We start from the raw sequence: 16,120 nt of genomic DNA on the forward strand, positions 1-16,120 counted from the left end.
GTAAAAAGGTAGGAGAAGGTGATATGTTGAAAGTGTGGAGCGTCAGTTGTCTTGATGCACTGCAGTGGTCGACCTCAGGTCGCTCGGTGCCACATGGCTACTAGGCGCCGTTCCCGGTGCGAGTCCTGCTGCTTGGGTGGCAATTTTAGCCGCATTGAGCTGGGCCTCCCTTAGCTTCTTATCCTGAGACAAGGAAGTAAGATTGAATTCCCTTTTTCGTAATATTTCTGTGCGTTTCTCGTCAAATTGGAAGAAAGAAAATTGGTTCAAGTTGAGCTGTATAGCACATAATAACTTTTTGCGGTGTAGTTATGGTGCATTGCCTCTTGATGAATTGAAACCACTTTAATAAGTGGTGCTAAGTCTCGAGAAAAGTAAAACCATCATTTTTTTAAAAAGTAGAAAGATATCCTAAACCATGAGTGATTCAACTAACTTTCTCACAGCCTTGCTAGAAGATTGATAAATAGCAATTTTAACCATCAAACCTCCAGTTTTCATACTTTAAGATTCCTAGAAGTTGCTGTGGAAAGCTACCGAGAATCGAATGTAGGATAGTAAACGATGAATCAACGGACCTAGTTGTTGAGAACTGGAAATAACTGGAACTTGTTCGTAGAATTTTGTAATTTAACTTTTGCTAAATAGATTGGTGTAATTAACGACACTGAACAGTACTTCCATTATCCAGTGGTAAGTTTATAAATGCGTACACCCTGTTTTAGGGATTCAAGTACAAAAACTGCCTTTTAAACGGTCCATTTCAACATTCTCTTTTCCGTAATACAATTTTAGAGCCCGTTGCACGGAAGTAATGATTTTTAAAAATTATACAAAAGGGCTTAAATCGTGATAAGTGGATGAGCCCCAGTGGTTTTACTTGAAATGACTTAATGTCAACGGCAGTGCCCAGAGAGTAATTAAAAAGATAATAAGCAGCAGAGTCCGATTATTTCTAGCTTCCTTTCATACATTTTCATTCCAATGTTCTGTAACTTTTTACTATCACTGGCTGATTAGATGTTTCACGGATCGCAACGAGCTCCCAAGGCCAAAAATGGAGGTTTTTTGAACAGCAAGATATAGTAGTTGGTCTGATAGGAATTACAAAGAAGTGAAGGTGAAGCAGTCGTATACTTACGTATAGCCGGACGATGCAGCTCAGAGGAATCCACACGATCAAAGATAGGGTGACAATGACGCTTACAATATTATCCCACAGGAGGGTGGCTAAAAAATTAAACTCAAAGCTGATCGTATTTCCTCAATAAATTAGGTCGAAAAACTACTACTACACAGCTATCTCAACGTGCTTACTAGAATACCCCCTTTAGGCCTATCTCCCTCTAAATTACATCGCAAAACCAATGGGAAGGATATTTGTAAACAGTTCAGATCAAGATCAGTATGAAGTAGTAAATAGAAAAATTCAGGAGAATGGTTTACATTAGGAATGGGTAAAGAAAGTTTTTGCATCCCCCAGAAAACTGAGTAGAGTTCTAAAAACAACCTTTGGCGATGGAAAGTGGCCTTCAAGCACCCACAAAATATGCACATATTTTTACGGAAAGCAAAGAGGATCTTCACTGAATACAGAGTAAAAAACACCCACATAAAAGAAAGTGTGCATTTTGTCACAAGTTTCACCCCATATTTTCCAAGAATCATAGACAGCAGAGTTAAATCGGCGGTTGATGTTTAAATAGGGATTATGAAGAAGACGGTAACTAATAGCCATGGGAATTCCAACATATTGTAAAGGCAGAAAAGAGGCCAACCCAGTGACGAATATTTGTGCACTGCTTTGATGTCCTGTTTAACTATGCATCTACCCACGAGATCACTTCAGTATCTGCAGGTTGTAGTCCTACTCTACGACGTGGCCTTTAGGCCACGCCAGCAGCCTCTTCTTGCTTCAGTACGCTAGGAATATGTTTTCTTTTATACTGTTTTGGCTTGCTACGATTTTAGCAAAGACTCGAGGGGCTACATTCACAATAAATGTAGTTGAAATTTCTTTAGCAGAAGTTAAAAGGGAGAAGTTTCGCAGCGAACCCCACTACACATAAATAGACCACTTTCAATTTTAAAGGCAGCTAATTTGTGTCAATTTCTTCCATTATTCTTCAACATGAAACGACCAGTGTATGAGCTAAGCTTTCAGCACATGTTCGTCATCAGTACCACACACGTGACGATTTAGTTATCAGTTTATAATAACCTATTTTAACAGTCAAGTAGACGCATGATTTTTTTGATTTGGGGATGATTGCGATTTAATTCAGTGAAATGGAGCATCTTCTGAAAGCTATGATAGTCAATTCTCCTGTGACGTGCTAATAATTGGCTTCCATTAAGACTCACTAAATTGGAAATACTTACTCATTGTCTCGGTTGAAAGAAATAGAGGCCACAACCGTCCCACACCTTGCGTTTTCGATTCCACGCAAACACCGCTCCGACAAAACCCCACTGCACAGGGTCGATTGTCCTCCAGATGCATTTTCACCAGCTCCGAAGTATTTCCCGCCATCGTATAACTTATTTCATACCCTCCTGGCACTTCTACATCCATTCCAGCCATAAAAAAGTACTTTTCCTCACTTCCGCTAACATTCCTCGTTGGAAAAGGCAGCTGGTAGAGCCTCCACGAACCGGCCTGTAATGGAGTGCTCTCCGATACCAACGACGATGAAGCTAAAGCAACTATTGGTTGGCACATGGATCGCCGCTCCTCATTAGCTGTTTCAAGGTCGAAGGAGCAGCAAATCAAGCAGGAGTCATCAGCTACGATAAGGAAATGATTACAAGAATGAAAAGGAGAAGGGATGAAAGAGAAAAGTAAAAAGACTACCTTTGTCACAAATGCAGGTACGAAGGCCGAGGCGGGAGCAGAAGGGCAGACAGACGCCGTTGAGACAGTGCCCGTGCTCATAGCATCGACGGCCCACGTCGGATACAGGCAGAGGGCCCGGACAGACTGGCGACTTACCATCACAGTGACCCGCAGACAGGCAAGGCGAGACGGTTGGGTCTGGCTCCGCACAGAGAGTCCCCTTCTTCAACAATTGACAGTCTTTCCGTAATGGAAGGAAAGTATTTGGGCATAATTATATGAACATTTTATGTTGGAGAATAGACATCTCCATCGCCTTGCCTTCGAGATTCTCAATTTACACCGACCACGGTAATATATGACCAGTGATTAAAATGCAAACGTTGCTTTAAATTTGTCCTTCAATTTCACTTTTGAATAGTCTTCGTGAGGCCATGAGTAGGTTAAGTAATCATTACATTACATTCAACACAGAAAGCCCAATGTATTGAAAACCTCTGGCTACCATATAATTTAAACATTTATTCAATTTATCTCACAGGGTGTCATTAAATTTTTAAAAACTTCTGAAAGAGAACATTTCGTGAATTCATTGTTTTCCCCGATTCTCCCTCTAGATTTATTAAATCGGTGTGGGCAAGTTTCTAGCAGGCTAATAAAATCATCCTTTTCTCTTGAAAATTTAATAAAACAGTTGCTAACCTCAACCTAATTGGCTCATGATTAAATAAATACTCAATTGTGGGGTGGGAAGACTTTAAAACAAAGTGTGGGTAGTGACTCATTTAAGGCAGGTCCGACGTTAAGCATTAAAATTGAACCCCAGAAATAGCACAACGTTAACCCCAAGTTTACATGCCCTCGATTTGCCTTTTTAATCCATAAAATTTTAACTAGCGACGAATATAAATTGAATTTCGTCTGAAAGCAAGTGTAGGAACAAATAGTTACCAAGATTGTTTTTTTCCGGAATCATATTAGACAGCCCTGATTAGTTGAAGGTTATTTACAATTTCAAGGCATATGGTTTTGCATGAAAGCGGCAGCCGGTAATACCGAAGGATCTACTGCATGGTGCTGTCAATGACAAGAGTCAGTTCGTTTCAAAACCGCTCGGTGAAATATGGCCCAAAGTCTTCTATAATTAATGTCATCCAAGGGAAACGGACTAAGTTTTTTTCCTTCCTGAAACTTACACAGAAGATACCCCATTTACCTCAGAAAAATGCGTCCTTAAAATCATCAATCTCGAGGTTCAACTGCGAGTAACATCTTTCAGAGAAGTGTGGTAGCCACTTGGGCACCGGAAACATCTGATATGAAAAAAATTACGACCAATATCTTCCAGTCGAATCTTATAGGGAGTTAGGCCCCTTCTAAGAGTGACTTTTATTTAGTGGATGCCACTCTTAACGCTATCCTCCAGGCATACGTACTGCATAACTCAGATGACTTGGCCTTACCCGAAGTGCAGCATTGATGGTTGAGAGGAGAGCATTTGGCACCAGGTTTGAGTCGGCAGATGGAAGTGCAGCAGGGGTCCCGTCCCTGAGCCCCACCGACTCGCGATCCCGGGTCGCACTCCTCACCGGGATCGAGGCGCGAGTTGCCACACTGGCTCATTGGCAGACCAGCGAAAGGTTTCTCCTCAAAGCACAGCTCCGCTCGCGACGCCAGACAGCGGCCGATTGCGCGTCGACTGCATGGAGAGAAACGCTGTAGGCGGAAAAGGAAGTAATTTACGCTTAAAGCACTAAATTTTGATGGATTTGAAGCAGAAGAGGTAGACGTTGAAACGTAACCGTAGACCAAATCGGCGTGAAAGTTCATTCATGTCCGTCACATGTCCGACATGTGCTTCCAGATATCTATATCAGGTATTATCAATATTTTATTCAAACAGTGGTTTTTTCCGGAAAAAAAAGTGCTAAATAAAATGGTCAGGATAAAATATTACGGTATTCACAAAAATTACCCATTAAAAATCCCTTGAAATATCGTGCTACACCTGCTTGTCGATGACGCATAAAACAGAGGACACAGTAGAAATTAATCTAGAATATTCTATGAAACAGCTGTTCAAAATGGCTTCCATTTCTCAGCTAAAACTTAGCATAGTTTTGCTAAATAATTCATTTATCTTGTTGTTCCCATATTGGAGGGACGTTTACGCCTTTACTAACTTGGTGCTTATTCAAGAAGCAGCAAACACACTGGCAACAAACTACTTAGACAGCCATATCAGATGAGTGGTGAATTTGTTAGTTTTTTTTGGAAAAAATCAGGCCAAATTCCTTGGCTTAAGCGCCGTGCAATATATATTATCTGTATGCCCAAAAATCCGAATATAGTATTGGTTCTTTCAAGTGATTGCGGAGATCCATAATCTCAATTTCGCTAGCACCTTACCCATTCAAATATCTAAAAATTGCAATTAGAAAATGGCGTAAAATCACAAAAGAGTAATAAATTTATCCTGCCTTCAAAAATAGAGTCTACTCCAAAAAAGAAACGGTTCATGGCGTCAGTACCTGGCGTAATGCACATTGGACACATCATTCTACACATCCTAGTCTTGCTAGTTGACCACGAAAAGATCGAAGCATTAACAAATGGAGATGAGAGTAGACGGAAGTCGCTTTACTGAGCCGTCTGTGAGCCAGAATCATTTTGACAAAATGCTTAAAAATTTGGGGACGGAGAATTTGAGTCGAGCAATTTTGCCTTAACAAAAAGGAGGAACCTCCGAAGAAGGAAAATGTCTCCAAGATTGGCTTTCTTTCTTGTCATAGGGTAAGAGTGCATGGGTATTGTGCCGTTAGGTGCTATACAATATTCACTTCTTTCAACAGTTGCATACGTGCTTTCGTAGTAGTATTTCTGTGTAGCTGAATTGTCCAAGCATTATTTACTGGTACCAAAGAGCGAACACCCTCCTTTCAGCAGCCCAGCACTACGCAAGCATTATTCATCATAAAGTCACAATTCACTGAGCCAATGCCTACCGCAATCTGTTACATGAAACTACGCAAACGTCAACCATTGGGTGGCAGGGATTTTTAAAAGGGGACAAGTCGATCCATGTATGAAACTGTCTTCAATAACACGTCAAAAGCACAGAAGAGACTACCCAATCTCCAAGTAGGTGGTGGATACGTCATCCGCCTTATTCACCAAAATCTACACCAATTGACGTTTACGTCTTCTATATTATAACTTTGGACCATTCCTGTTTAGTTCAAGAACTATTTCACTACGGGGACTAGATTGTGATGGTGATTTGGACAGTTAAACAAAGACTGTGTTAAACTCTTCGATCGAATCCAGATATACCTGGCGGCGCCTAGCACATGTACGACGGAGAGAAGACATAAGGGATAAAATTATGCCAATTATTTGGACAATCACTTTCTAAATGATCGCCATAACAGTTATTGCGTGATATGCAATGAGGCAAGTTCTTGAATCGAAAGCGGACACACCATACCAAGCAGCCTAGTAACACCATGACGATGGGCAGAGAATGTGGGGGCAGATGACTCACATAGTTGTTGGCAGAGTAGCCGGGCACCGCGAAGGTGTACATGAGGAAGCGACCACCGTTCTCGGCAGAGGGGGTACACTCTGCGGTGTCGGGGTCGTGTGGCGCGCCCCAGGAGTGGCCCAACTCGTGTGCAGTCACTAACTCCGCCACGCTGCTCAGCACTTGCTCGCCCTCCGAGTCGCAGTAAGTTGTGAAGCCTGTGTTCGGTGTCAAAACTATCGAGCTCCTCGCCTTGCCCTCTGGGCCTGCATCCACGTAGTCTATCAATGAGGTAGGGGGGACGAAAGTTAATTTACAGCCCCGCCTTCAATGATGGATATATCAGACAGGCTGAAACTACGCATCTTGGGTACTTACACCTAACATGATTTGATGAGATGAGGTGAAAGCAGGTGTGATATAAACCTGCGTCCCTTGACTACTGCTTTTACCAACTCCGATGATTGCATCCATAAATCCGTGTAGTTAGCCTAATTTGTAATAGATGATGATCGTCTTCATTCTTTAATTCAATGCTTGTAATGCTGTTAGAGACTGCCGCTAATTCTAATTCAAAAGGTGCTTCAGATAGGTATTTCGTCCGACCAAAATGAAAAGATGGGGGATAAACTGCGTTCCCTTTTATTTCCAATGGTCTACACGCCAACTCTCGAGAACATACTGTGAAATTTGTACGTACACGTTTATTAAGGAGGGGGGCCTAGTTATTTTAAAAGTTTCTTTATCACTTAGGTATTTTAGTAGATGGAGATAAATACTTGTCATTTTATTTCCTTTGATCTGTACGAAGCTACAGTTGAAAGGGACTTCCTAATATGGTTACTAAACCAATACTACTAGATCAAGAAAAAAATTCGAGGTGGTGCCACGCTTGACTGACACCCGATTTCCAATAGTGAAGCTTTTTGAATTTGTCAGAGAAGCCCATAATTTATGTATTCGTGCGTTTAGCATCAGAGGTGAAATTGAAATACATCAAAAGTTGGGATTCAGAGCACACTATCACAAAACCCTGTAAGAAACGCTTAATAAACCTACAGATAGTCAGTGGCTGTCTTCCCCCTTCCAACCACGAAGAACACTAATTTAAAGTTATTTTCGCGACTCCAAAGAATGAATCCAAAAGACAAAGTTAATCACTGGTCTTAAAATTAAAAATAAAATAGAAATGTACTTTGAAGAGAAATGAGAGTTACTGTTGAGAGCACAGATATTTAAATCAACAGATAAATCTTTAGTTATCTAGGCAGTGCTTTAGCTTTTCAAACATATAAAAGATTAGTTTTAAAAATATAAATTGACGTCAACCGAGTCGTACCACGAAAAGAATCCAAGTTTTCAATGCAAAAGTTTTTTTCGGGCTAAAGTAGGCTATCTTAGATTAAAGGTCGACTCTCTTCAAAAAAAAATAACCAAATACCCAAGTGTTAATTTATAAATACTGATCAGAAGTGAATTTTCGAGGTAAAACCATATCCCGTAAGACGATAAACAGGTGAAATTTGTCATAAAAAATCCGATAATGTCTTCAATGAGACCAAAATTTAAATTGGTTAGTAAAAAATAACTACCGAAGCAGCATATTTTAATGTATTATTTTCATTAACCTTTGACAAGCATAACGACGAAACTTAGACCCACCATCCAGCTGGACCAAGCGTTTACAAATAACAGCGTGAATTTTAGGAAGCAAAAACCTACTTTCGACAAATTATCTGTAGAATGGCTGCCCTGTGGTAAATCTTACCTATTAAAGGGGTGTAGAACTTACTAATTGACGAGCAAATGCCCCCTAGGTGGTGCACTGAAGGACCAGCCATCCATGACATGCCCAAAACACCGAAAGGATTCTTGGAAAATGTGAGGAAGTGGTGGAGACACGCACTTGTAAAATTCCTTCTACTGAAACTCTAGAAATCATTCCAGTGCCGTTTAACATGACAGGTAAACGTAGTATGGCTTACTTTTTATGAGTGAAACTTACACTTAGCAAAGCTTTTGCAGAGAACACCTCATGAGAGGCAGGAGTAGGACCTGTTTCGATTGATATCTGCAAAAGTCAAAAATAGTGCAATTTGTTCGACTCACGCCCTTTATGTAGAATCCGTAACCACGTTGTGAATCATTTCCGTTCTCAACATCAATAAATTCGGTAGACATAAAAATTTCGTTTACTCTATTGAACGCCTTCACCTATGAATGGATGGATAGAATTGCGATGCAGGTAAGCCTACGATGATGTCCACGGTTTTCGCGTAGTCATGACTTCCCACATGAGCAAAGAAACTATAATCGGCAACAAAATGAAGACCACAAAATCTTTTAGCGGGCGGCAGTCCACGCCTGTGTCGCATTTTCCGATCTTCAATGGATACGGGTCAATAATGAACACCAAAACACACCATTCGAAATGATCTGGTTATATTTAGCAAGAGGAGAAAGCTTGTCATACGACAGTGATCTATAAAAACAGAATTAATTTAATCAGAAAGTCACATGTTAGGGAGAATAACATCGCTCAAACGGTATGCCAAAATTTTCGGACTGGTAGACCATTGTTCAAAATACGAAAGGGGCTGGATGAATAAAAATATGGTTTGGAATAACGCCAAACCTCAAAAAGGTAAACCTCCCCATCAGTTTTTATAGTAGCGTAGAATTCATCTCTCGATCCAATTAAAATGTTAACCTTAGAGTCTGCATCGTTTTTCAGATGGCCATGTAGCTCCTCAGGTAGCTCAACTTTGTGACGTATAATTTCATCGCCTTGTATTAAATTCAGCTCCGTCTTGTAAATCAAAGTAGAAGATAAATTTAATTCGATCGAAAAATTACTAAAGAAGTCAAACTTGCAGAACAAATACAACTTACCGACCTAAGGCAGCAAAATATATGCTTGAAGGCACAGCTTTCGATCTTATTGGGTGATTTATCACATCGTAAGCCAAAAGGTTTTTAAGCTCAATTCCTGTTTAATTGAAACAATGAACATTTGTGCAAGTATATGCAAAGGCCAGAATTTATACCGGCTTAGGTTTTATTTGAAAAACCTAACAAGTGTACTGATCGTATCAAACATCAAACAATTGGGAAAAACGCAAAATAAACCTTCCAGTAACAGACTTCATGCTACTTCCAAAAAAGTCAAGTGAATAAGTGATCCTATGGGTAACCATGGAGCATATAGCGCTTATCAAAGCTAGTAAATATTTTTACAAATACGTAGCGTAATAAAGTCGCATGTAATGTATTGCACATTGATAAAATACATAGACACCCGGATGGACCGGGAAACGGTTTTCTAAAATTTTCAATTTGTAACATTACAAAGAACTTGACGAGTACGAGTAGAACGTGGATGAGAATGCGTAGCAAGAAGCGTTTAGAATAAAGTAGTATCAAATACGTACGATTAGCAAAGGATACAGGGAGACTAAGGAATATGATCTGTGCAACACAAGACAAAACATGCATGTTTTTGTTTGAGAAATTGTAAGCTTCGAAATCCTATAACACTATAAAGCCCAGGGATAGCCTATACGAAAATATCACTGCACGAATTCTCAACCTTGGGGCTGTGCTTGGATGATTAAAACATCTTAAATAAGGTTTATCAGATAATGAAAGCATGTCTTAAGAAATTATTTCGCATAACATCATAAAAAATAATACTTTACTAAATGGTCTGCAGCGAGGAGCCAGAGAATGTTGGAGTTTTGTTGTAGAAAAATATATTTTTGCCTGATGTGGTAAAGGAGTCCGTGGTCCTCTCTTCCACTTATACTTTCACACCTTTTAGACGAGAAGAGTGCTCATAGAATTATGTCCTTTATTTGGACGGTAACTTGGGTGTGTACGGGTTCTCAAGGCTTAGGGGGACCTGAGTTCTTCATCTCAGCTGCGTCAAGTGGTTAGTATAACTTTACCGAGTCTCACCCAAAAGGCGTTGTTAAGCCAAAAGAGATTGAATTACTGATATCTGTACAATATTTTCGGGTCAAACGAAATACTTGCGTTGACTTTGAAAGCCAAATAAGCGCTACAATTCTTGACACTCCATTCTTGTACTCCCTAATTCTGTGCCTTACAAAGGAACCTTCAAAATAATCAGGTTCTCTAGTAGGTAGGATCTGCCATACGTAGCTTTGGGACGTAGAAGGCTCTTCCAACTACGAATTAAACTGCGAGATTTTGAGCTTGCCGTTATTTTAAGTGCAGGGGAATTTCGTCAGAATGTCATGTGGCTGAGATGAAAGCTGGAATCACGGACACTGGAGATCCCGCTACGTTAAGCCCACAACCACAGCAGGTAATGGCCTGCTGGACCTCCACAAATTATTATGATGTTCATTCTAGTATGATTTGAAGGGCAAAAGTCAGGATTCCATTGTGCTAATCCGCTAAAGTACTAGATCTTTTAGGGGCAATCACGATTTCACCAAGGATGGGATTTAAGTTAATTTTAGAAAGGCCTTTGTCATATTTTTCAATCCGAAGGTTTCTTGCTGGAAATATTAAGTAAGTTTTGAAATACCTCCCCACTTTCCATGCACTATCGTACCATTAAGGAGAATTTTCGACAAACAATATAGCCCAGTTTTCACAACACCTAGTTAGTAAGCCAGACCAACAGCCTCCATTATACGTTATTGGTATCTTTTGTACTTGTCGCAGAGTCTCGAGTTTTTGTTACTCTTGAAGAACGAAATCTCGACCTCTCGCGCAAATTTTGAATCCTTGATATTGAGGCATTGGTAATTCTTCGCCGCGTCTGAGCCAGGTTTTCGTCCTATAAGCACATTATGTCGTATATAGAATTTAGAATGTACATTAACATGGAAATGGAGGCTTCACAGCAAACTACATGGTGCTCTAGGAGGTGAAGGGGGTGCACTTCAAAGTAAAGTCTGATTATATTTAACAGCTGAAGGTTATCCAGTAATATCTGATTTTGTAACCATGTCGACTCTTTCGCTTAAACTCGACGTATTTGTCAAAATGTAAAAAAGTGTCCAAGACTATGAAATTCATTGAAAGGTTGTATGAAGGCAGAAATAGCTGACAAATTAGGTTATTAACAGCTGTAATTTCTAACTAAGGCTGCATATTTCCATGGCAATTTTCAACCAAGGTGAATGTGGGTCACTTGAATAACGGGATATCACGTGTCGAGGAAAAGCAGGGGCTAAAAAGTTCCAGAAGCGGCGAAGTTGCTAGAAGATTCCTGCAAACTTACCGCAATGCAAATCAGCAAACATAGCGGAACCCAGACAAGAACACTGAAGGCAATCACTAGGTAAATTATGTGGTCCCAAAACTTTTGCGCTGAAGCAAAAATATTTTGATGTAGGCATTCAACAAAGGTTTAATAAATCTTATTTAAAGCTTTTAAGAAGGAATGACAAGATGCCCAGAAATATGAATAATTGGTGTTACTGTTTTACGCAACTTTTAAATGGGTTGTTGCTACAGGGGACAGTTTTATAAAATAAAACTGTTCTACCTTAGTAGGTAAACATGTAATTACGTGAAGGCGAAAAATAAAGAGTTGTACATTTGTCTACTTACAGAGAGACTCGCCACCAAGTAGGTCTACAATACCACTAAAACTAGCGTCCTTTGGACCGATCAGCTTGAAGCACTTTCCCCGTTTACATCGTCCATTGGGGCAGGGTGTGACATCGTCCAGGAATAGGATGGCGAGGCCCTTGGGGTTGGGACTGTCGACCATCTGATCGCTAGCGATAGCGTAATGCAGCTCCTTCACCATGTCCCCATAAGCACCAAAGTTAGCACGCATCTCAACTCGTGTCAATGCAAGGATGAGGTCCTTTCGGTGGGGCGCCGAGAAGTTGCCGAATTCGAGGGCTCGAGAGGCGTTGTGGCTCACCACAGCGAGGATTGGGCGGCAGACGGTGGAGAAATTCCCACTTGCGTACCTCCATGTTGGATCTACGGCTAACTTGAGGAGGCAGCAGACTTTACATGAATAGGGCTCTAAAAATGTAGTGGAACGATGTACGCACTTTACTTTTGATTCCTCAGTTGTCCTGAAATAGACAAAAGCTCATTTTTGAAATGACATGACACAAGTTGCTTCACAATGCTGACCAAGAATAGCTGAGGGGACATGAGTTAAGGATAGCTTAATCCAAGTTTCTCCTGCAAGCCATGTTTAGATGAAAGGCACATTTTGAAAAGGTCTGAGGGAATTCTCAACGGGCTTCAGCACCTAACACCATTGCTAAATACTCAAATACTCCTTTCTCAAACATTGTATCCTATGTGCATAGCTTAACGAATTCATGAAATTATGTTAAATGTTTTTATCTGCTAAACAAGTTGACCCCTCTAGTCATATTTTAGAAATATGTGAGCAAAAAAGAATGTGTATAAGCGAGTGTTTACCATCTTTATTCCTCTTGCAAAAAATGTCTGGTTCATTAACACAATTTTGCTAACATATACGAATAACTAAAGTATTTTATTTTCTTTTCCTTTTTTAAATGCTAGACGATTGTGGTATTTATAAGAAACTAAGGGCGTAACTACCAAATTACATGCAAGATCAGGAATTGTAAAATCGCAAGTGGAATGCACGCATGAAAAACAATTAAGCAGCTCAATATCCATAGCTTGAAGGCCGATCTGATAAATTCATATTAATTACTAATTTTGTGTGTAATAGTTCTGCACCATCATTTAGAAAACACTAACACATATCTTGTGGAATTTTCCTCAATTGGGTGTACTTGTCCAACTCCGGAACTGCAAGCATTGGTCATGAACATCTTTTGAAATGCCACACTAAATAATTTTAATCCTCACCGTCGCACTGACAAGGTTTCAGTCCAATTCGCGTGCAAAAGTCGATGCACCTGCCCTTAAGGCAGATACCATGTTGGTAGCACTTCTTGTTGGAGAGTTTACGAGGGCCTGGACATGTGCCCGAGTTGCCTGTGCAGAAGCCTTTATCTAGACAAGGCGTTGCAACCGTCGGTATGGCACACGACACATTTGCAGGCTTGATTTTGCAATCTAACAATAGTGCAATTTGAAAATAATTTCTTCATTAGTCGATACAAGGATGAAGTAAGCTATTCCTCTTGATTTTCATGATGCTATGGTTTAGTTATCCCTACTGTCAAACTGTTGACTAATTCGAGGTCTCAATCCCTCTGCATTCGATTGAGCGGGCGCTTAAATCCCCGCGGATTGCACTTTCCCCTGCCAGCATGGGTTTCGACTCATGTCAGTGGCCCCTCGGGCTTCCTGAATGTCAGCAATACACTTTTTGTCATTGTACTGACTTCTTACGACTTCAGAAAAGACCTGGGGACGCTATGCTACTATTTCACCCTATTCAACTAGTCAATGCATCTCTTTCGCATTCACAGTGAAGTAAAGTTCTGCTGAATGGAAACCTTATGCTTAACTAAAGCTCTGTGTTGGCAATGTAAAGCTTACTTCTCATGACACACATTTATATTTTATAAATTAAATAAGCACTTATTATCCAATGCACCCTGTCTAAATTATCCATTAAAAAATTCCAAACCGCTAAACCTTGCGTCGTTATCAATAGTTAAGCCTCAATCAAAAGCAGCATTGTTTATTGAAATAGGCTGGAAAAACTCGAAAATTAAGATGTACTGCAGCGGTTAGAGAAAATCTGCAAGATATTCGAAAATTTTGCAAATCCATTTCTTAGCAATTAGCTGAATGTAAGTTGGCACCTTATTACATATATTCAAATAAATATTTTAACGTAAGTACTTTTATGCCATTCAATTTAATAAAAAAAACTTGCACAAACACGTTTCATGAACGTAGGCATAAAGCACCTTAACTTAGAACATAAATATCAGTTAAGCGTCCACATTAAAGAAAAGTTGAAAAATTAACTCTGGGTTAATTTCAACGGTAAGAACTCAGTTTGTAGAATAATTTGCTGCCACAACTCTAAGCTAGCCAGCATGAGCAAATTAAGTGCAGAATTCGGTCTCACCATTAGTGCAGCAGGCATGATTCATGGGCGAGCATTTGGCGCCAGGACGGAGATGGCAGTTGTGGCGGCAACAGGAGTCCCAAGTTTGGGGACCCGCCCCGCCCGGGTCGCACTCCTCGTTCTCGTCGAGGCGCAGGTTGCCACACAGCTTCTCCCCTGGCTTGTCCGGCAAAAAGCAGTGCCCGAAGTTGAAGATGCATGCGTTCATGCGATTCAGGGAGCAAGGCGAGAATTTCTAATCGTGAAGATGATATGGGTTAAGTCTATTGCATTGCATTTATTTTGGCATGGGTTTTAAATCAGTGGTTCGAAAACAGTAAAGTAGCAAGCAAGTAGGAAGGGCATGTAGCCAAAACAGACTTTTAGAAAATCCTAAAGGCTATGTAAATCTTATTCATACTTTTTTTGAAAAATACTCTTGAGAATAATTTGTTGCTAGAAATGCTCTATAAATCCATTCACAGCTTTAAGGAAGCAGGTAAACTTTGAAATAAACATTTAAATCTAACTGCAACATTAAATTTCAACATTATGGATTCAGTATGAATGCGGATCCCTTTAACAATGAAACAGAAATGTTTTTAATGGAACCGAAATGGCAGATATCTAAGGATTGCTCTTCAAGTCTCTTGAAATCCTTATTGGTAAAGTTAACTCATCGTTACTTGGGAATTGCATAAATGTACGAAAGTGGTTTACATGTGTGATAATAGCGAATTTTCTAAGCGAAAACTTAAACGTACTATGCTACTCTCAGGTGGCGTAAAATATACTAAAAGTGACAATTTTTGTAAATTTGTTCGCAAAATCAAATTTTTTAATTTGGTCGCGCCCCAAAAGCGCAGAAAGCAGCTAACATTCTGAATCACTTAACTAGCTGTAAGGATTATGGTGAATTCTGGTCGTAGTTGAAGTTTATTGGTATCTTTACTTGATGGAAACTATGCCAGTAAATCTTTGCTTAAGTTATCAGTGAACTTGCGAAAGTAGATGCAGAAGAAGGCGATTGCATTCTGATAAGTGTAACAATTCCCAGGCTATAACTAACCATCGGTCAATGAAGGGAAAAAACCCCTATCATAAACTATACAACAGTCACTTAAACGCGGCATTGACATAATGGGAGTTAAACTAACTGGCTATCCTCTTCAAATGCACCAAATCGTTTAATAGTATACTGTTTACTCTGCAGGACACAAGAATGCAATTACCAAAAGTATCCACCGAAATGGACCAGAGTTACCAATGCTCACATAGTGGTTGGGCATCATGCCGGAGACAGCGTACTTGTTGAGTAGATAGACGCCTCCACGCTCGTTCTCTGGCGAGCATAGAGGCGTGTCGGGGTCATGTAAAGAACCATAGCTGTGGCCTAACTCGTGCGCCATCACCAGCTCCGCCGAGAGAGCCGGCACTGGCAGCCCATTGGTATTGAGGTAGGAGGTGAAGCCCGTGTTCGTGTTGCCTCTCATGGCTGCCAGAGATGGGATATTAAAGTTCATTGTGCCCATTAGCATTACGGGCTATGTGACATGAAATTGATTTGAGTCTTTACTCCGGACATTAATCTATCTTTGTGTTAGTTGAGATCTACTAAGTAAATAGGAATTGGACGTATAACTGCCATAAGTTGGGAGTCTAAATTTTCCAGGGATTCGCTTGCTTTCGTTTTTTATTCATTTTTTCACTTTAGACTGAACCGACCTTCTAAAATTGCTATCGCGAAATCACT

General features: G+C 40.2%; 1 protein-coding gene across 1 annotated transcript; it reads right to left on the reverse strand. All coding sequences in view use genetic code 11, as the record gives it.

Annotated features, from left to right (window-relative positions):
- Nucleotides 1–42: 42 nt before the first annotated feature.
- Nucleotides 43–15,860, reverse strand: EGR_00581 (ADAM 17-like protease; the record flags this gene model as incomplete). Its single annotated transcript, XM_024489830.1, has 14 exons — nt 43–183; nt 1,142–1,230; nt 2,383–2,787; nt 2,855–3,076; nt 4,300–4,552; nt 6,324–6,640; nt 8,152–8,230; nt 8,365–8,430; nt 8,469–8,573; nt 8,615–8,742; nt 11,949–12,377; nt 13,209–13,355; nt 14,389–14,623; nt 15,642–15,860. The coding sequence occupies 14 exons, from the start codon at nt 15,858–15,860 to the stop codon at nt 43–45; spliced, it is 2,835 nt and encodes a 944-aa protein (XP_024355827.1).
- Between the last annotated feature and the right edge of the window lie 260 nt (nt 15,861–16,120).

This window comes from Echinococcus granulosus, assembly GCF_000524195.1.
Source record: "Echinococcus granulosus chromosome Unknown EG_S00002, whole genome shotgun sequence".
Lineage (NCBI taxonomy): Eukaryota > Metazoa > Platyhelminthes > Cestoda > Cyclophyllidea > Taeniidae > Echinococcus > Echinococcus granulosus.